The sequence below is a fragment of the Trachypithecus francoisi genome, unplaced genomic scaffold (assembly GCF_009764315.1).
Source record: "Trachypithecus francoisi isolate TF-2019V2 unplaced genomic scaffold, Tfra_2.0 Lachesis_group2, whole genome shotgun sequence".
Lineage (NCBI taxonomy): Eukaryota > Metazoa > Chordata > Mammalia > Primates > Cercopithecidae > Trachypithecus > Trachypithecus francoisi.
The window spans coordinates 55,271,972-55,294,699 of record NW_022681465.1 but is presented as its reverse complement, the minus strand read 5'-3'; the positions used below and the strand labels follow the sequence as shown (position 1 = coordinate 55,294,699).

General features: G+C 40.8%; 1 protein-coding gene across 3 annotated transcripts in view; it reads left to right on the top strand.

Moving 5' to 3' along the window:
* The window catches only part of RASGRF2 (Ras protein specific guanine nucleotide releasing factor 2), a 277,046-nt gene that overhangs the window by 146,597 nt on the left and 107,721 nt on the right, over nucleotides 1-22,728 (top strand). For 2 of the 3 annotated variants that reach the window (XM_033179254.1, XM_033179252.1), the window contains exons 13-15: nucleotides 7,051-7,133; nucleotides 12,180-12,428; nucleotides 13,095-13,477. In XM_033179254.1, the coding sequence (XP_033035145.1) occupies nucleotides 7,051-7,133; nucleotides 12,180-12,428; nucleotides 13,095-13,477 (715 nt within the window). The remainder of the gene's footprint in view (nucleotides 1-7,050; nucleotides 7,134-12,179; nucleotides 12,429-13,094; nucleotides 13,478-22,728) is intronic. The other variant, XM_033179253.1, reaches the window with a different exon arrangement.

The window sequence follows — 22,728 nt, the reverse complement described above, 5'->3', positions numbered from 1 at the left end:
AAAGAAAGAAAGAAGTTTGTCTTTGTCTTGGGTTCTGAATTTTTAAAAATCTTCTTTTTAAAAATGAATGTGGCCAGATGCGGTGGCTCACGCCTATTATCCCAACACTTTGGGAGGCTGAGGCGGGTGGATCACTTGAGGTCAGGAGTTTGAGACCAGCCTGGCCTACATGATGAAACCCCATCTCTACTAAAAATACAAAAATTAGCCAGGCATGGTGGCACATGCCTGTAGTCCCAGATACTCAGGAGGCTGAGGCAGGAGAATCACTTGAACCCAGGAGGTGGAGGTTGCAGTGAGTGAAGATCATGCTACTGCATTCCAGCCTGGGTGACAGAGTGAGACTGTCTCACAAAAAGAAAAAAAAGAATGTGTCTCTGGCCTACAGATTTGAAATCAGACTTATTCACATGGTGTAAATGCCAAACTGAGAAATTGTTTTAAAAATAACTTTTGAATGTTGAAATCCCAGGCATGCTTGCAGCCCGAAACACAAAGCCACTCCATTAGCAACACTTCTACAATCTGGGGCTCATGACATGTGCTCAGATTAAAAATTACAAATCTTGTGAGTAAATTATTTATCCTGAGCGAGACTTAGCAGGCATGGATAGCAGTAGAATTAGCACTACAAGAACCTCAAGTAATGGGGTGACAACTTGGAAAAGACCATAAAATAACAAGGCTTAAAGTATAATAAAACTATAAAAGAAAGAAAAAAATCATAAGGAAAGAAGAGATCACTATGCAGAAAAACCAGGCTAACCTGTCAAAGAACCACGTAGAAAAATCTAAAACTAGAAACTGTAGGACCACAACATTACATATTCATGAGAAATTCATTGAAAATTTATTAAAGACAGTGGATCAACCATAGCTAGTGAGATGATTAGAACCAGATAATATATATAGGTATGTGGTTCTATACCTATATATAGGTATAGATAGGTATAGCTATATTTTATATAACTATAGATACAATGCAGCTATATTCTATATAGCTATAGATAGAATATAACTATATAGAGATAGCTATAGAATATCTGTATTCTATATAGCTATATAGAATATAGATCCTATATTCTAGGAAATTACCTCAAATACAGCAAAGAGAGATAAAGAGATGGCAAATATGAGAAATCAGAGGGAGGATAGAGTTAGAAGCCCAATATACATTTCTGGAATGAGAATTGCAGAAAGAAAGATTTGAGGGAATAGAAAAGATGCAGTCTTCAAAGAGAAAATGAGTAGGAATTTTGAAAGTGGATGAAAGATACGAATCCTCATACTGAAGAAACATACCAAATTCCAAGCTACATAAACTCAAATAAAAACCTCATCTAGACCCGTCGAGGTAAGACTATAGAAGACAAAACACAAAAAGAAAAATCTCAAAAGGTAAAAAGACAGATTGCCTTTGAAAAATTAAAAGATAGGAAAAACTTTTCACAAGGAGAAATTTGTAATAGTCACTGTATCTTTGTTATAGCAGAAAATGAAAACCTTTTAAATGTGTACATATATGAGATTGACTAAACTGTAATTTATGTTTATCTAGTGGGATATATAGCAGTTATATGAATGAACGAACTATGCATATCGATATGAACAAATCTTAAAAGCAATGTTGTGTGAGAAAAATACAAGCATCTATATAAAAATTAAATGCAAATAATATTGTACTTATGATGGGCAGATACACAAATATATAGTAAAATAAGAAACAAGGAATGAAAGAAGGACAAGTGGATATCCATCAGCTTCAAGATAGTCATTGCTTCCAGAGTAGAAAGAGCCTATTGGAATGGAAAAAAAGAGGAGGATTTAACTATGTTTATAGTGTTTTATATCCTTTATAGAAAAACAATGATCTATAGAAAATATGGGAAAGTGTTAATATTAGTTAAGTCTAGTGGCTGGTACGTGGATGGCTCATTCTTTTACGTATATTTGAATTATTTAATAATAAAAAATAAAAACATTAAGATGAAAAATAAAAGTCTATATTCATTTTTGCCTATATCTCCTAAATTTCAAACTATAAATTCCTATATTTGTGAAGAGAGAGAGAGGAGAAAAAAATGAAGACCTCTTCTTTCCTATTTCGTAGATGAATAATTTATTTAAAAAATAAATAGCTTAATAGTAATAAAATTCTTCACCCTTCATTTTTCATCTTTTTTGTGATAATTTTTAATGTATTATTTCCCCTTTCCAATTCTCTTTTGTATAATTACATGGTTTTTCAAGTTAAATATTACTCCAGCCAAAGTAGTACTCTATGTGTATTCATATTAGGTATGAAAAGCCAGATTTATCTTATTTTTTCTCTGTCAAATTTTATGCAGTATTCTGACTAAGCTGTTTATATGTAACACTGTAGCTGATCAAAAAATGTCTCAGTGTGTCTCTTCTGTTTTTCTCCACAAAACCTTTCCAGATCCTGGAAAACAGAAGAGACACACAGCTAAACTCTGGATTGGCACCATAGATGAAGGATGAAGGAGGGGAAAGCACTTGCTTCTTATGTTGGGAACAGGAGAAAACGTTCTATTTCAGCTCCCTGGAGTGGGCTCATCTCTCACTCCTTGGCACTTGGGTCACACATCGTGGCTTCTGTTGTGGACTATGGAAACTGACTGTCTTCCCTACTACTTTCAGCCCTGTAGAGTTTCCTGGGCAAGTGAACTGGGCAGATTGGTCTTGAGACCCCCTTCCTCTTGGTTCCCTCTTTCAAAAAGCAAAAGCTGCTTCCCTTCTGGTTTCTAAGAGGAGGGAAGTAGACAAAGTCAGCCCCCAGGAAACTGCATCTTAAGATACTGTGATTGTGGGTATCCTGTAGCTTTGATGGGCTGCCAGGTAGCTCTGCCCTTCCATTCTCTGACTGTTGGTGCAGGTAGGATGACAAGCCCTTTGAACTCATCTCCAGTGGTACATTTCCTGGACTTCCAGACCTAATTCCTGTATTCCCCAGGGGTTTGGACTATGAATCCCTAAGAAACGAGTTAAATCTCTGCCTTCTGACCCCCTGTCCAGGACGAGACAGAGATGCTTCTTTATGACCCAGGTCTGTGACTCTGGCCACCTCCAGTGCCCATCCCCACCTTGTCTGGGCTCCACTTAAATAGTGTGGTTGTCTCTGAAGCTGTGTGGGAGCTCTGGGCTGAGTTTAAGTGGTCTCCCCATTACCTCACCTCTGTTCTTGATGGTGTAGTCATTCTAAGGCTGTCGTCTCAGTAACTATGTCATTTGCTTAGAATGTTGAAGGAAATTGAAGGAACATTGTTCATTTCCCACAGGTCTCACCAAACACCATGTCTACTTTCCCACTTTCTGTGTTGGTTCCCCAGGGGGCTTCCTCGTTGTGATTCAGAAACACTGAGAGTGAAAAGAAGTCTAAGGAATAGCTAGAAAGGTCGCTGGGTGAAGGAGCACTTACCCTTGTCAGTGTGCAACCCCTCTCCCCATCCAATCCTTTTCCTCATTACCCCGCCCCCCGACCCTGCCACATAGCTTGGGAAGAACAGGGATGATGTTAATCCATTTTGTCCCCATCGGGATTAGGAAAGTGAATTTGAAGTGGCTTGCCTTATTCATCTTCAAAGCTCTTTCATATATTACTTTTCTTCTCTTTGTCCTCATTTCCCAGTACTTAGCCCAGTGTCTTCACATAGTAAGTACTTCACAAATGCAGTTGTAAGACAGATATTTAGTAAAATCCCAATGCCATGTAATCAATGTGCCTTCTTGGTGCTCTTGAGAATTCAAAACATTGACTGTTTAACTTTGTTTAAACTCTGGGTGATTGGAAAGACATTTGGCTATGTTTTATTACTTTTTTTTTTTTTTTTTTTTTTGAGACGGAGTCTCGCTCTGCCGCCCAGGCTGGAGTGCAGTGGCCGGATCTCAGCTCACTGCAAGCTCCGCCTCCCGGGTTCACGCCATTCTCCTGCCTCAGCCTCCCGAGTAGCTGGGACTACAGGCGCCCGCCACGTCGCCCGGCTAGTTTTTTGTATTTTTAGTAGAGACGGGGTTTCACCATGTTAGCCAGGATGGTCTCGATCTCCTGACCTCGTGATCCGCCCGTCTCGGCCTCCCAAAGTGCTGGGATTACAGGCTTGAGCCACCGCGCCCGGCCTGTTTTATTACTTTTAAGTATATTTGCATCAGAAAGTTTAAAATTGCCTTATAACCATGGCCATCTTTGATTTTACCTTGTTTTTTTCTCTTGCTTTTATTCAGTAATTCATCAACTTTTATTATTCCTTTCTTCAAAATATGTATGTCCACCCTTTTCTCTTTATTCCCACAGTCTGCCTCAGGGGAGGTATGAATCATTTCAATTACAGACTCAATATTCCAATGATCCCTTGGGTCTCCATTCATTCTCGCCTCTTTTTTCATTGAATGAATACCACCATGAAGTCAGTTTAGATCTTTCAGCATAAGGGAGCTGCTTAGAAACCCTCATTAGCTTCCCATCTGCCTGTAGGATAAAATTAAAATTCAAGACTCCCTTCTCCGTAGCCTGCCTCCAACTGATTTCTCTGTCCTCTCTCTTACTTTCTTCATTATGAATGCATGCACCAGCCATCCCCATCTCTTCATTCTTCCATGTATGTCCCCACTGTGAAACAGGGCCCTTGATGTGTATTTTCATCAGGCCCTGACTGAGAGCTTTCCCACAGAGAGGCAGTGTGGCCTTTCTTCGGGCACAAGAAGATATCCCACTTACTGGCAGCTTGGCTTGCTGGTTGAAACACTGACTCTACATAACTGGACACACAGGATGCAGCAGTTTCAGGATTTGTGGGAAAATACTATTTCCAACTTCCTGATGCTCAAGACTTACACAAACTAGGATAAGAGAAGCAGCATCTCTTCAGTGTGAAGAAGAGCAGCCCGTGCTCTTTTCTAGAGAGTGTGAAACCTGTGCTTGCAAGCAGACCAGCAGAGGAAGGATGGGCCTCTGGGTCACATTCTTTGGGGTCTACCACAGGGTTGTATGTTTGGAATTGTATTTTTCAACTGTTTATACAAAACAGTTTGCCAAAACTTGTAGTTATTTAAAGATATTGTTGGCCAGGTGCAACAATATCTTGTGGCTCAACAATACAGGTGGCTCACACCTGTAATCCCAGCATTTTGGGAGGCGAAGATGGGAGGGTTGCTTGAGCCCAGGAGTTCAAGGCCAGCCTGGGTAACATAGCACGAACCTGTCCCTACATTTAAAAACAAAACAAAACAAAACAAAAGAAATCTCAGTGTGGTAGCACACACCTGTAATCCCAACTGCTCAGGAGGCTGAGGCAGGAGGATCACTCGATCCTAGGAATTTGAGGTTACAGTGAGCTATGATTGTGTCACTGCATTCCAGCCTAGGCAACAGAATGAGAGTGTCTCTAAAAAATAATAATAATAAGATATTGTTGAGGACATTGTTCACTACATTATTCAATATTTCTCTTGATGAGAACCCATGAGACAATTGTCCTGTCTGGTCCTAGACTAGGATTAATTGACCTTCTACTCAAGTATGAATTTCGTAGCTAACACTGAGTCCCTCTTTGAGTTGACTACTCCATAGCCCTGCTAATTTTGAGGCCCACTTCTGGCAAGTGCTCTCAACATAAAGTGTGTGTGGTGGCTTTATTTCAGGCTTCGTCTTATTGTTTGCCATCCTTTATCTAAATCACCTCTGATTTTCTCACTTACCTTAACTTTGTCTTATTATATGTGTTTTTGTAATCCACTTGTGGGATAAGGTAGAGCATAAATTCACATATAAGCAAAAATGGCCAAATTTATGGTCGATGATCATAATTATTTATATTAAAATATAACTCCAAATTACTTCCAGATGCTGTAGCTTAAGGAAATATATTGAAAGGGAACTTAAAAATATTCTACTTTCTTCCCACAAGTGGCATCCTTTATGCTTTGTAGTTGAAGTAATGGCGTAAGATGTGAGGAAAACAAAGTTTTAAGGAACAACAAGTATGAACATGGCTGAAATACTAAGTAGACTGAATAGTCAGAATTCCAGTGATCTAAAGTTTCTTACCTGCATATTCACTCTTTTATTAGAACATTGGTGTTTAGGGTAGACCCTGAGTTCAGGACCTATGTGAGGTCACATTGCAATCAGCTTCACCGCACTATTTAATTATAGCCACAAAGCACTGTATAGTGTCATAGGGACTAGAAGCAATTTTTTATTTTAAAAATTGATTATATTTTTTTCATTTTCCTGTTTTGTTCAAAGGGAATATGTATAATTCAAAATAAATTCTTCTCTAACCCAAAATAATTGCAGAGAGAAAATTTAAATTGATAAGGCATAGATTAAATAATGAAGGCAGAGAAAATTAGCACAGCTTCCTGAACTCTCCCTTGGAAAAGAGAAAAAGATGATACGTGGCTTTAAGCATGCCAGAGACAGGAGAAATTACACATGGTCCCTTCACCAAACAGCCTTAGTATCAACAGAGGCTGCCAGAGGTACTAGTAAAATGTGGGAATTTATTGGAAAGAATACCTGAGAAGCAGAGGCAGAGCTTACTAGTGAGACAGAAGATGAATTCCATCTTAGGAAGCCACTATTTCTAATCTGACTACTCCATACCACCCCCTGGTTGCAGAAAATGAATATAGCAAGAGCGATGATGGTCAGGTCCCAGTCACCTCTCAAGTAGTGTTGGAGCTGCCAAAGAATTGTGACAAAGTGACGCTGTGGTCAGAATTCTTGGGAAATACATTCAGGGAAAATATAGCTGTTGTATCTGTCCTCAGGTATTTGTCAGGCATTTAGTTGGTACAGTTTTAGTATCTGAATACTGAAGCTATTCATCAGTGTGTAATATTTACCTGCTCCGTGTGTGTGTGTGTGTGTGTGTATGTGTGTGTGTGAGAGAGAGAGAGAGAGAGAGTGAGAGAGAGAGAGAGAGAGAAAGAAATTGAATTGATTCTTTTGGCTATAAACGATTGTGGGAATATATGACCTGCCTAGACTTTCATGTGGGTTGTAATTGTCAACTTTTTATTTCACAGTGTGTGGACAATATACGATGTAATGGTTTAATGACTATAGTGTTTGAAGAGAATTCCAAAGTCACTGTGCCACATATGATTAAGTAAGTGTGAGAATCCTTTCCTTTACATTTTAATCAAGATTAAATTGGCAGAGCATGTAAAACCTTGAATAAAATACTGCATCCATAGAATTCTGCTTCTTATTGAGAATATGTTTCTTGATAGGAACACAGTGATTCATATGATTCCATTATAAATAAGACTATCAAAATGATTTTTCACATTCACACTTTACTAACTCATAGCATAGAAAAATTGTTTTTTATACTGTTACATATATCTTCACTCAGGACAAAATCCTAAGATGTTCAAGTTGAATATAAAATTTAAAATAGTAGGCCAGGTGCAGTGGCTCACGCCTATAATCCCAGCACTTCGGAGGCCGAGGCGGGTGGATCACCTGAGTTCAGGAGTTCAAGAAGAGCCTGGCCAGCCTAGCCAACATGGTGAAACCCAATCCCTACTAAAAATAGAAAAAATTAGCCTGGCGTGGTGGCAGGCCTATAATCCCAGCTACTCGGGAAACTGAGGCAGGAGAATCACTTGAACCCAGGAGGCAGAGGTTGCAGTGAGCCAAGATCACACCACTGCACTCCAGCCTGGGCAACAAGAGCAAAATTCCGTCTCAAATAATAATAAATAATAATAATAATAATAATAGTGACACCCAGATGTGCCAAGTTCAGAGGGTGGACCAAGGTGTGGCTGCCCCATTGAGTATGAATCCTCCCATTGGGTATGAATCATATTACCCAGATTTGGCCATTCAGATATGTTTACATTTAGATAACATGAATCAAGTGGCTTTGCTGTCCACCCACTGCCTATTTATGCTTTGCCCCAGAGGCTATTTGCCTAGGGCTGCCATCCTGCTCTAGCTGTTTTTAACAAAGTAAATCTTAACAATTTTCCACTAGGAAAGCTCTGGTTTAAAATGAAAAGTTATCAGTAACTGTGTGCTAGAGCTGTCTGTATTCATGATTTTGTCTCCATATACTTTGTTTTCAAATTCAGAAATTGTCTTGGGAGTATTTTAAAGCTAACCACATTTTTCATTACTCTCATTTTCTTGGTTATTTTCCTTCCAAATTCTAAGAGTAAAATATATTTTTAAAAGCAGTTCTATGTTTATAAAACAAGTTACTTGAAACTAAAAAAAAGTTTGTCTTTTATGGCTTTTTATGTGGATATTTTGAAGTCTGAACTGTTTATGCTGAAGCAATAAATAACATTAACTTTAGAAGGAAGACTTTCCTATTCTGACAGATATTAACTACAGTTAGCATCATCCCAATGGTACAAGTTTTAAAACTTATTATTATATCACATGAAGGCAGAGTACATAATACTGGTGCAATCAATGCTACAGAAAAATATAAATGATAAAAGGATGATAGTGTTTTACATTACTAGTCAAATTTAAAAATATTTTGGGTAGGGCCATTTTAAATTCTAGGGCAAAATTCATTTTACATTCAATTTTCTAGGTTTTGAATTCAGTATGATATTTGAAACGAGGTTAGTTAAAATGTTATGATGTTAAGATAAATAATAAATGTAGAATATTAAGTCAAAAAGTCCAAACTATGACTTAATTTTTGAATTCACATCATTGGGTTAGAGTTTTCTTATTAATTTTCTACCACAGAATTTTAATTTTGATATTTTCCAAAAGGATATATATGATTTTCATTGTATTTGAAAGCACTTTCTTGGCGGTTAGACAACCATGAAAGTCCACCTGCTTTGGAATTAGAATGTGTAAGTGAGAAAGTGCAGACAAGTTCTAAGCCACTAAACTCTAGGGCAGCTGTATGCCCACTACACATACATTTTGTTGACATTAAAAATTAATACTGGCCAGGCACGGTGGCTTACGCCTGTAATCCCAGCACTTTGGGAGGCTGAAGCAGGCGGATCATGAGGTCAGGAGTTTGAGACCATCCTGGCCAACATAGTGAAACCCCATCTCTACTAAAAAATACAAAAAAAAAAAAAAAAAAAATAGCCACGCTTGGTGGTGGGTGCCTGTAATCCCAGCTACTCAGGAGGCTAAGGCAGGAGAATCACATGAACCTGGGAGGCAGAGGTTGCACTGACCCAAGATCACGCCATTGCACTCCAACCTGGGCAACAGTGTGAGACTCCATTAAAAAAATAAAATAAAATTAATACGAATGAAGACTTCAGTTTTGTGCCTGATCAGTTGTTGCTGGCACCCAAATGCATCTTTTGTCCCCCACCATGGCAGTTTACCAGTGTCCATGTCCAATCTCATTTGTGTTACCACTTACATACAGACCAGGACTTTTCTGCCTTTGGGTGCACAGAGGTGACACTTAATGAGTTGGAACTGTTCTCCTGTTAGGACAGAAACCTGTATCTTGGACTGTAAAGATTTTCTATTAAATCCAACATATCTATAATACACTAGTTTTATTCCCAAGGCAGAGTGAAGTTTTATATATGTACTACTATTTTTTCCCAGCCTTACTGAGCCTGATTATCCTCAATCAGAGCAAAGAGATTTTGCAATCTCTGTTCCTTCTGATGGCTCTATTCTACCCTGAAGTTTATATTCCTCCCTATGTATTTCCCTATCTATAAACCATGAAGAAAAAACTCAACATTTCTCAGAGTTAGAAAAATTATCCTATTATAACTGTGTCTTGTTACTGACAAGGCATCACTTTGTAAGCACTCACTTCCTTTTAAAACTTACCAATTATAATAGATGATATGGGTTTGATCTCTCAAGATTGTTCTTGTGTTTACCAAAGAGGAGTTGCTGTTATCATAGGAGACTTCAGTAATGTATTATATTTTTCTTGAGAGTCTCTTAGGAAATAAAGTAAGATTCTACTCAGTGTAATAAAAGAAAACTAAATAATTTCATAATATTTAATTTCTTTACTTAAAATGAAAATGTCATCACGATTTTGAAGGCAAGTAGTGTAATTAGTCAGTTTTATTTTAATTTCATGCTGGCTTCAACACATTTTTTGTCCTAGTGTTTCAAATAAGCTAATTATAGTCAAAGGATGCAAAGCTCAAAACTACGAATAGAATGTGAAAATCATGACGCTTATTAGGTGAAAATATCCCTTTATAGGGTATGTAAACTATGACTTTCTTTTAATAATATTTGATCTCAACTTTCTTAGAAAATAGAGATTTTTTTGGTGGAAAATGATGGGATAACAAGTGATTATCTAGCTCAGCCATCTTCTGGACAGGCTGATGGATTCACAAAATTTTCTGGGATCTTTTTATGCATGAGCAAATTAAGAACCAGAAAAATAAAGTTGGTTGAGGGACACATAGTGAGTGGAAGAAAGTGCCTTGTTATTTTCAAGAATCTCAAAAGATGCACTTGGGCATTTCAAGATCAGTAATGTAACTCAAGCTAATGGGCCACCCCAGTCAATTCCTTGGCAGGGGGAAGCTGCTCCTTGAAAATGCTCTTTCAGGCTTGCAGATGAAGTACTTCCACCTGCACTGAGCGTACTTTGGGCTGGGACATTTCTAAGAGCAAGCTAAGAAAGCAATTGTTTCCTTTTTATCCAAAATAAAATAAATATATAATTTCAAATCCCTCAAAGCGCTGAAAGGGCTAATTAAGGGCACTCCTACTGATTCTCAGCCAATGGATTCTCAGCAAGCAATTGGCTCACTGAACGTCACTGACCCTGTAGCAGATCCTTTAATCAAGTGGTGAAATTCAGGACTTCATTGATCGCCTGTTCTGAAATGCTGCAGTGAAAACAAACAAGTAGTCTCAGAAGGGGAAGTGAAGGCTACTGGCAGTCCTCGTTGTCCACTTGGAGAAGCTGCCAGTGCAATGGTCTGAAGGCGAGGGGTTGGGGCAGCCAGATGGGAGGTTTGACGGAATGACAAAAGCAGTGGATTTCAGGGTGGCAGTGGTAGGTGCTATTCAGGGGGAATATCCTTCACCCATTACCTTTTTTTAAGTGAAGACATTTTTAATACCCAGAATTTTGAAAACATAATAAAAACATAACATATCACACTTGAAACTTGTGGATTAAACAGTATTCAGAAAATAGATATCCTTAAAAGTCATTAATAAGCCAGGAAGAATGAAATAAACAAATTAGGCACTCAAATCAAGAGCTTAGAAAAAGAACGAGAGACTAAACTGTAGGAAAGTGTAGGAAGGAAATAAGAACAGACATTAATACAATATAAAAAACAGTAGAAGGGATAAATAAAAAGAGCTGATTCTAGAGAGCAAAATACCTAACCCTATATCCATCAGTTTAATAAAAAAAAGAAAGGGAGGAAAGCACAAATGTGCAAAATTAGAAGTCAGGGAAAAGACATAACTGCAGATATAGCAGTGATATCTGTGTTCCCCTATTGTGGGAGGTATCACCCAATACTTTTTATGCACACTGTTGATATTTTGCTTTAAGGGCATAAGCAATGCTTTCCCCTGCTCCTAAAGAGGGCCTTTGGCTTCATCTTCCTAATAAAACATGACTGAATTTGAGAGAAGGAATCCACAAAGTGAGACAAATTATTATTTACCTCCTCCATTATTCGTTCTGGCTTTCCTAAATTATAATAAACTTGATGTTTTCATAACCCTGCCTATGCTGATATGTGTGTATGTCATATAGACATACACAATCAGCCCTCTACCTGCCAGTCAACCGCAGATCCAAAATATTTGGAAGAAAGAAAAACAAAAAATAGCTATACAGCAATAAAAAAAATACAAATTTTAAAATACAGGATAACAGCATTTTACATAATATTCACATTGTTTTAAGTGTTGTAATCTAGAGATGATTGAAAGTATACAGGAGGTTGTGCATAGGTTATTTGGAAATACTATACCATTTCATATGAGGGACTTGAGTGTCTGTGGATTTTATATGGTGGGGGGATCAAGGCACCAATCTCCCAAGGATACTGAGGGACAACTGTGCAATCATCTGTCTCCTATCAAATGCAGTGAGAAGCCCACTCCTGAGTGTGTGATAACAAATGCTGAAATACTCAGTGGCCGAGGGGAAAGCCTCCTCCTGGTTTTACCATCATGTTCCTGCCTTTGCATGTAGGTCTGATGCCCGCCTTCATAAAGACGACACTGACATTTGCTTCAGTAAAACACTCAACTCTTGCAAAGTGCCCCAGATCCGTTATGCCAGCGTGGAGCGCCTCTTGGAACGACTGACAGACTTGCGGTTTCTTAGTATCGATTTCCTCAACACCTTTCTGCACACCTATCGTATTTTCACTACTGCCGCTGTGGTGCTGGGGAAACTCTCTGACATATACAAGAGGCCTTTCACCTCCATCCCCGTCAGGTACACCTATCGCTAGAGATTTGCCTGTCATTAGCATATGGCCCTCTTCGTTCAGGAGTCACCATGCCGGCCAGCTCTGCAAAGCAGATCCTAGGGTGTACTAGCTTGCTTCTGAAAATACCATGCCCCTCCAGCAGAAGGCCATATGTAAAGGTCACACAGAGTTCCCCAGGCACAAAGTTGAAAACCTGAAATCTCCAATTGGCCTTTGCTTGCTCTGTGATTATTTGGAAATGAACTCCATGGCTTTTGGCTTTTCTTTTTCTTTCTTTTTTTTTTTTTTGACAATTATGATTTTAAAACTTTAATATGCATAAGAATCAGCTTGCATGTGGTGGGGGGAGGGTGTCTTGTTAAATTGCCGGCTCTGATTCAGCAGGCCCGGAGTGGAGCCTGAGTTCTGAATTTCTAACAAGCTCCCCAGAGATCCCAATGCTGGTGTTTGCACCACAGTTTAGTAGCAAGGGATTAGACGATGGCTAATAAGTGTCTGTGCTTCTTTGGCAGGTGGAGGGTATACATGTAGCATTTAGATTAAGGAAAGTCCAGCGATAGAAGTGCAATGAGATCGTGGCCTATAAATGAAGGGAACATGTTCTTGAATGACATCTGGGAATTAATTTCACTTGGCTACAATCTCTTAGCCACTTTTGCTCTTATTTTAAGGTCATTGGAATTGTTTTTTGCTACCAGCCAGAACAACAGAGGAGAACATTTGGTGGATGGAAAATCCCCACGTCTGTGTCGCAAATTCTCTTCCCCACCACCACTGGCTGTGTCGAGAACATCTTCCCCAGTGAGGGCCAGAAAGCTGTCTTTGACTTCTCCCTTGAACTCAAAGATCGGAGCATTGGACCTGACGACTTCCACCAGTCCCACCACCACGACCCAGAGCCCTGCTGCCTCTCCACCGCCACACACTGGTCAAATACCACTGGATCTCAGCAGAGGCCTATCTTCTCCAGAGCAAAGCCCGGGATCAGTAGAAGAGAATGTCGATAACCCACGCGTGGATCTGTGTAACAAGCTGAAACGAAGTATTCAAAAAGGTATTATCTAGCGCATTTGCATAATTACACCCACATTTGCTGGCCACCTGCCTCCTCACCCTTCCTTTTGGAACCCTGCTTCCCTTTCTTTACAACTTTAATACTTCTGCATAGAAAGTAGAATGAGCTCAGTGGTGAGTTAGAAGAGAAAATTCCTGTAGATTCCTCTGGCCCTTCTGGAACAGAAAGCAAGATTAGTTGTCCTTATGCCCCTGTAGTAAAAGGCTTATTGTGGTCAGTTGTCTGTGGAAGAATAGCATATCTGAATGCTACTGCTAGAGAGTTCTTGGACTTTGGTTAAGACTGGTTGGCTAAAGAGCCTAGCATGGTGCTTTGCACACCGGGAGGTTCTGGGTCCTCTCACCTGTGAGCTCAGGCTGCAGAGCCTTCTCCTCCTCCATTGTTTGCCTTAGGTACCTGTGTACCTCCAGCCTTTCTCTGCTGAGGATGAGCTAGGCTGGAAGTACCACGATGGCTTTTTTAGTTTAGTTATGAGGACAGTGCTCCATGTTATAGCAGAGGTATAGGGGAGAAATCAAATTGGAGACAGTGTTAATTGCTCGTGACATAGCCAAAATAATTTTTTAAAAAGTGTTGATTAGATCATAGACTTTCTGGCTTCAATTCTCTGCTGACTTCCTGTCACACTTAGAATAAAGTACATTCTCCCTGCCAGGGCCTTCAGGTCTGTGAGACATGGATCCTGTCTCCCTCTCCAGCCCCTGCTCCTGCCACGCTCCCTCATCCACTAGGCTACTGTCATATTGATTTCCTCTTTGTGTCAGAAATATGTTCGTCTTTCCTGCCCCAGGGTCCTTGCACTCGTTCTTTCCTCTACTTGGCCGCTTTTGCCATGTAAGCTCCATGAGATTAGCAGTCTATCTTACTCACCTCTGTACCCTCAGTGTCTTGGCCAGTGCCTGACAAGTAGTAAATTTTGGTTAAATGAATGAATGAAATAAAATATACAGTGAACTGAACCAGGGTCCTCTCTCCATCACTTTAGCTTTTCAGCCTGGTACGGTGTAGGGTTGGAAGAGGTGATTCTTGTTGCCTTTAAAGTCCAGTGTTTCTGTAATGAAAATAAAAATGATTCACAGAGAAATTACAAACAGCTTTAAAAAAACTGTATAATAACTGACTTATTGATAATATAATAAAAATTGGGCAATAAATCAGACGAAGTGTTCAAATTTCAAGGTGGATTGCCCAGATGGATACACAGATGCTTGCCTTTCTACCTGCTTGAAGCTTCTTTGTGCTTCTAGCTCAGATCATTTAAGTAAGCTCCCTGAGTGAAGTAGTTAATGGAATTTTAACTGGAGTGGTTGTCATCATCAAAAGTTGCACTCTTTTAAAGTCTTTAAATTGACAAGTTAGCAACTATGGAGGAGGAAAGGGAGAAGATAATTAAAAAGTCATTAGAACAACAAGCTTAAGCAAAATTATGATGGATTCTTCTCAGAAATAATGAGGCAGCGCAAAAGCTGACAAGTGCATTCAGGGTTGCACCCAGCCCCAGTACTTGGGAAACCCTGTGGAGGGAATGACTGGAATGGGGCATAGGGTATGGGAAGTACAGGAGCTTTCAGATCATGGCAAGTTTTTTCACCTTCTTTATTGCACTGTGGTAGATAGGAGAGGAGAAATCTGGAGATAAGTTGGGATTCTCTCTCTCTCTTTATTTATTTATTTATTTATTTATTTATTTTGAGTTAGGAAAGCTTTAGGAACAAATATTTCAGTGTCCAACACTAGTGGCTTGGAGGCTGTGGTTTGATTGCTCCTCCGGCTGGGATGAGGATACAGTAAAGTCTCTTCAAGAGTCACTGAGTGAACCTCTTCTCTGTGCAGGATACCGTGTGCGCTAGAGTCCACAGTGGTAAATAGCACCTTCACCATTGTACTCTAGTGATGTGGATAATAGAGACACAACATAACTATATGGGCAGGTGGTATAAGAGGTGTAGATAGAGTGCTTTGGAAGCTGAAGAGCAGGGAGATCACATCTGGTTGAGCAGAATCAAGAAGTGTCTTTGACATGAGCCAAAAGATATGTGGTTTGGAAAGAGGAGATGGGAGAACTTCTGGGCAAAGAGAATATGTAAGTAAAGGTGTGGTGGTAATCACTAGTGGTGAGTGCCATTTCTTTTTTTTTTTTTTTTTTTTTTTTTTTGTTGAGATGGAGTCTTACTCTGTCTCCCAGGCTGGAGTGCAGTGGCACAATCTTGGCCCACTGCAACCTCTGCCTCCCAGGTTCAAGCTATTCTCCTGCCTTAGCCTCCCAAGTAGCTGGGACTACAGGCACGCACCATCACACCTGGCTAATTTTAGTATTTTTAGTAGAGATGGGCTTTCACCATGTTGGCCAGGCTGGTCTTGAACTTCTGACCTCAGCTGTTCCACCCACCTCAGCCTATCAAAGTGCTGGGATTACAGGTGTGAGCCACCGTACCCAGCCAGTGAATGCCATTTCTGCGAGCAAGAGGCATCACTGCTTCTGAAGGCACAGGCTTTGTCCTGTTTTGACAGCATGGGCAGCCCCGTAGAGCAGACCTTGTTAGTCCTCTTAGGGCTTTCTAGCACTGAGTAAACTTCAAAACAACAACTCTCCTTGAGAATCTTTCTTCTTCTTCTTACCATCCTAACCATCTTTAAGTGTATAGCTCAATAGTATTGTTGAACGACAGATCTCTATAACTTTTTCATCGTGCTGCAACTCTATAATCATTGTATAATACCCCATTTTCTTCTCTTCCCGGCCCCTGGCAACTAGCTTTTTACTTTCTATCTCTACAAATTTGACTACTTTAAGTTTAAGTACCTCTTATATGTGGAATCATTCAATATTTGTCCTTTTTTGAATGGCTTAATTCACTTAATGTAATGTCCTCGAGATTCAACCATGTGATAGCATGTGATAGAATTTCCTTTTTTAATAGGCTGAATAATAGGAAACGGCAGCATGCAGATACTACATTTTCTTTGTACATTTGTCCATCAGTAGACATTTTGGTTGCTTCCACCTCTTGGCTATTTGCATAACAGTGCAATGAATATGGTGTGCAAACATCTCTTTGATATCACCATGATTAAGTGTTCCACTTTAATTTGTTGTGCAGGGAATGTTCCACTTCGATCACCAGCTTCCCTAGTTTTAGTCTTCAAGGTGGTAATCCAATATCTTACCATGAAAGCTGCTTTAGCTACTGTCTAGGACGAAGCAGAAATCAATAGTTTTTTTCCCCTGGAATAATAAGCTGGAAAAAAGTTAGATTGGGGTATCTTACTCTGTTTTGTGCTGTTATAGCAAAATATCTGAAACTAGATAATTGTACATGAACATAAATCTGTTTCTCACAATTCTGGAGGTTGGGAAGTTCAAAATCAAGGTGCTGACATCTTGTGAGGCCCTTCTTGCTCTGTCATAACATGGTGGAAGGCAACACATAGACGTGAAAGAGAGGAAAGGGGGCCAAACTTATGCTGTTATAAGGAACCCACTACTGCAATAATGGCATTAATCCATTTATGTGTGTACAGGCCTCATGACATAATCACCTCTTAGAGGTCCTACCTCTCAACACTGTTTCACTGGGAATTAAGTTTTCAACATAGGAACTTTGGGGGAAACATTCAAACTATAACGTTCAGTCCCTTTTCCCCAAAATTTATGTCCTCCTCACATGCAAAATACATTCATTCCATCCCAATAGCCCCCAAAGTTTTAACTTGTTCTGGCATCAACTGATAAGTCCAAAGTCCAGAGACTTATGTGAATCAGATATGGGTGAGACTCAAGACATGATTCATCCTGAGGCAAATTCCCTTCCAGCTGTAATATGGTGGTGGGACAGGGATAAGATAGACATTACCATAGTGAAAGGGAGAAATAGGCAAGAAGAAAGGAATAACATGCCTCAAGTAAGTCCAAAACCCAACAGGGCAGACATTAAATCTTAGGACTCCAGAATAATCTTTCACTCAGTGTGCTGCCTCCTGGGTACACTGGAGTGGGGTTAAGTGCCCAAAGCCTCAGGCAGGCCCAATCCCATGGCTTTTCTGGGCTCAGCCCACATTTCAGCTCTCATAGATTAGAGCCTCTTGTCTGCAGCTCTCTCAGGCTGGTGTTGCATGCTGGCAGTTCTAGGATTTCTGCAATGGCCTCACTCTCATGGCTTCACTAGGCCATGAGAGTCTCCAGTGAGGACTCGCTTCAGTGTGTCCATCCCTGCAATAGGTCTCTGCCTGGGACCCTAGGCTGTCTGCAGCATCCTTTGAAATCTAGGTGAGGGAAGCTATGCCTTCACAGCTTGTGCATTCTGTGCACCTGCAGAATTAGCACCACATGGATGCCACCAGTGTTTTCCATGTGCACCCTCTGGTGCGGTAGCCCACGCTGCACCTGGGTTTGGCTGGGCCACAGCTAGTGTGGCCAAGGAGCACTGCACAGGAATGCGGGGAGCAGCCCTGGGCAGCAAATGCTATGGTCCCTTAGACTCCTGTCTGTAAACCTAGCCCTCAAGGTCCTAGCTTGTCTGAAAGATCTCTGAAGTGCCTTTGGAGTCTTTTGCCCATTGTCTTAATGAATAGCACCTGGCTCTCTTTTAGCCATACTCTCTTTAGTACTAATCTTTTAGCAAACGGTCACTTGGCCACAGCCTTGGTTTATACTCCCCAAAATGCCTTTTCACTCTTTTTTTTTTTTTTTTTTTTTGAGACGGAGTCTCGCTCTGTCGCCCAGGCTGGAGTGCAGTGGCCGGATCTCAGCTCACTGCAAGCTCCGCCTCCCGGGTTTATGCCATTCTCTCGCCTCAGCCTCCCGAGTAGCTGGGACTACAGGCGCCCGCCACATCGCCCGGCTAATTTTTTGTATTTTTTTTTTTTTTTTTTTTTAGTAGAGACGGGGTTTCACCGTGTTAGCCAGGATGGTCTCGATCTCCTGACCTCGTGATCCACCCTTTTCACTCTTTACATGGCTGAGCTGCAAATTTTCCAAGTCTTTCTGCTCTGTTTCCCTTTTAATTATAAATTCTGCCTTTAAACCATTTCTTTCCTCTTGTATATATTTAAAAGTAGCCATGCAGCTTCTTAATATTTTGCTTATAAATTTCTTCCACCAGGTATCCTAGTTCATCACTCTGAAGTTCTGCCTTCCGTAAAGCCCTTGGGCATCAACACAGTTCACTCAAGTTATTTGCTACTTTGTAACAAAGATGGCTTTTATGCCAGTTTTCAACACCTTGTTTCCCGTTTCCGTGTGATACCTCACCAGAATTGCCTTTACTATTCATATTTCTACTAACATTCGATCATTCATGACCACCTAAGTAATCTCTTAGCAGATTCAAATTCCTGAAAGCTCTTCTCTTCTTCTGAGTGCTGACTATTAATGGCATTGTCCTTAACACTCCATTCATGGCAATACAGGCTTTCTCTAGCCCATTCCTTCAGACTCTTCCGGCATCTGTCCATTACCCAGTTCCAAAGCCACTTCCACATTTTCAGGTATTCGTTATAGCAGCAACCTCACTTCTCAGTACTAATTTTCTGTCTTTGTTTTGTGCTACCTGAGACTAGGTAATTTATAATGAACAGAAATGTATCTCTCACAGTTCTAGAGGCTGGCATCTGGTGAGGGCCTTCTTGCTGCATTATAATATAGTGGAAAGCATCACATGGGTAGGAAAGAGTGAAGTAGGCCAAACTCATTCTATTCCCAAGATAAAGGCATTCATTCATTCATGAGTGCAGGGTACTCTTGATGTAACCACCTCTTAGAGGTCTCACCTCTCAACACTGTTGCATTGGAGTTTTGAGTTTCCAGCATATGAGCTTTAGGGGACATATCAAATCATAGCATGGGGAGACCAAGATAAATGAGAAAGAGCTGGATCAAGCTCTTAGGGAAGGACACTGACACAGACTTCGAAGACCTGTCAGTACAGATATTGGACAGAGTGGGATCATGTGGACACAGCCAGTAGCTGCTGGAGAGCTTTGTCATGTGGCAGCACTGATCATTCATGACCTGGGGCCAGCAGATGGAGAGGACCTGTGAGTAACAGTATGGCAGAAATATTAGGCTCTTTCTCATATTAGATAATTAAGCTGAAGGCTTCATGCCTCTGCTTCTCACTGGATTTCCCCAAAACAAGTGATTTAGTGTGATATTTTTATCAGTTAATTTATCCATATGGTTCATAGGTTAGAAATATCATTTTAGAGTTCCAGGTCATAGTTAAATACTGAGCTCTTTCCACTCTGGGTAATGGAGAAAGTCCAAGATTGTATCTAGGAAGGGCCCATGGCACTCGGTGAAGCCCGTAGAGCCAACCTTTACTCCAGAGCCGTCAGCTCCTCTGTTCCCCGGGCTTCTTAGTCACATTCACTGCCTAATGCATCCCCCTTAGCTCTCATTTTACCCTGACCCCTCCCTTAATCCTTCCATTAAGCCACTTCTTTGCATCTTGATTTCTTTCCCCTTTCTATAGCTGTCCTCTAATTTCTTTTTAATGCATTTATTTCCCATCTTATACTTAAAAATATTTAAGGTGGTCATTCAGAGAGATACAGGGTACAACTACCCTTAAAAATGAAATAGGTAGCTGGACATGGTGGTTCACACCTGTAATCCCAGATTTTGGGAGGCCAAGGTGGAAGGATCGCTTGAGCCTAGGAATTCGAGACCAGCCTGGGCAACATAGTGAGACCTTGTCTCTACTAAAAATAAAAATTTAAAAAAAATAGCCAGGTGTGGCTGTGTGCACCTGTGGTCCCAGTTACTCAGGAGGCTGAAGCAGTAGGATCACTTGAGCCTAAGAGGTCAAGGCTGCAGTGAGCTCTGATCATGCCACTGTATTCCAGCCTGGGTCACAGAGTAAGACCCTGTCTCAAAAATCCAAAAAAAAAAAGACAAAAATAAAATAGGTAAGGAAATCAGGCAATGGGGGAAAAGGAATAAGTTGTGTGTGGCCAAGTGTATAATTACTGAAAAAATGAATACTGTGTGGTCTTCTGCAATTCCTAGAGTCCCCTGACTGTGGTTCCAAGCTCCTCTGCTGACAGAGTAAAGACAGGAATATAATCAATTAATGTGATCCATATTGAAGGCTAGGAATAGATTGGTTGTGCAGGTACATTCTTGCTGGTTCTTGAGACTGAGAACAATTTATCTTGTGGATCCTTACAAAGGAAACACTCTGGGTAGAAAGTTTAGAGTTAAGTCTTGGGTTGAGGTAGCTCTTTGGCATTTTTCTGAATAAATGAAACAAAGAAATTACAGACTCAGTTGTGGGGTTTTGTGTGTTTGTTTGTTTTTGGATTGGTGTATGGGCACTACTGGTCATTAATAATTTTAGGAAAGTGCTTGATGAACACTACTTCAGCATGAGTCTGAAAGTTCTGTGTGTGTGTGTGTGTGTGTGTGTGTGTATGATGTCTGTAAGAGCCAAGAGTGCTGCTGTGGTAACCCTGCTGTCTAGTCTCAAAAATTTGAGTTGACAAAGAAAAAGGAGACATTGACCCATCTTTAATTTGAAAGATGTTTGCATGTGCCTCACATAATGTTAACACTTAAAACAGTTAGCAAACTTAAATACGAATCCTGTGCCAAGAACTTACACATTTTCTGCTTTTCACTTAAGAATATAACCCCACGGCCGGGCGCGGTGGCTCAAGCCTGTAATCCCAGCACTTTGGGAGGCCGAGACGGGCGGATCACGAGGTCAGGAGATTAAGACCATCCTGGCTAACACGGTGAAACCCCGTCTCTACTAAAAATATAAAAACTAGCCAGGCGAGGTGGCGGGCGCCTGTAGTCCCAGCTACTCGGGAGGCTGAGGCAGGAGAATGGCGTAAACCCGGGAGGCGGAGCTTGCAGTGAGCTGAGATCTGGCCACTGCACTCCAGTCCGGGCGACAGAGCGAGACTCCACCTCAAAAAAAAAAAAAAAAAAAAAAAAAAAAAAGAATATAACCCCACACCATCGAATTGTATAATATCAGTTTTGCCAATTAGGTCCCTACTGATGCCATAGGTCTCCGTCACTGCCATTCAGCTATTCATTTCAGGGCATGTTTTTTGAAAAGCGCTTGTGACCTTTGTCCATTTTTATTGTCATTGCAATGATAATGCCAGCCTTGCCATATTTCCTGGCAGGAGAACGTCGAACAATGTGAGGAGAAAGAAGCGAAATAGGAAATATCCTTTAAAATGAGTGAGGCAATGAACTTAGGGAAAAATTAGTTCAATTTAATTTCCCTCTGACTCAGTCCCTACATCTGCTCCAGGCTCATCCAACATTCACTAGTACCCTCCCTTCTTTTTTTTTTTTTTTTTTGAGGTGGAGTCTTGCTCTGTCGCCCAGGCTGGAGTGCAGTGGCCGGATCTCAGCTCACTGCAAGCTCCGCCTCCCGGGTTCCCGCCATTCTCCTGCCTCAGCCTCCCAAGTAGCTGGGACTACAGGCGCCCGCCACCTGGCCCGGCTAGTTTTTTGTATTTGTTTTTTAGTAGAGACAGGGTTTCACTGTGTTCACCAGGATGGTCTCGATCTCCTGACCTTGTGATCCGCCCGTCTCGGCCTCCCAAAGTGCTGGGATTACAGGCTTGAGCCACCGCACCCGGCCGTACCCTCCCTTCTTATTACCAGGTAGTCTCTATCTTCTTCAACCCCAGGTACTTCTACAAAACACAAATATCAGCCAGACTCAGATATCCAGATTCCACCCAGTGATGGGTTCTCAACAAAAAACAAACCAACAGCGGGCAAGAAAGGCGAGCCAAAGGGTCGCTCACTGTATTCAGACCCCATTACCCCCTCAGTGTTCACTTAGACCATGGCTGTACAACTTAGCCACCTAAGTGTTGCTGCACAGCCCACAGCAACTAGTGTCTGTTTCTGTGTTCTTAGTTTGAAAATTGCCTGCCTGTGGGCTGAAAGTGCTCCCGATTTTAGCATTTGTTTTGAGCCACATCTGCCCACTCGTCCTGCAGGCAAAGCTGTTTGCAAGGAGCCTGATCAAAAGTGAATATGCCAGAAGGAATTTTCCCCTCAGCCCCCAATGCTGGCATGGTTTCTTCTCTCTGTAGGTGCCTGTTAGCTTACAGGATTCTACTTTGCTTTCCTGTTCTTTTTTTCTTTTTTTAAAAAAATTATTTATTATTATTATTATTATACTTTAAGTTCTAGGGTACATGTGCATAACGTGCAGGTTTGTTACATATGTATACTTGTGCCATGTTGGTGTGCT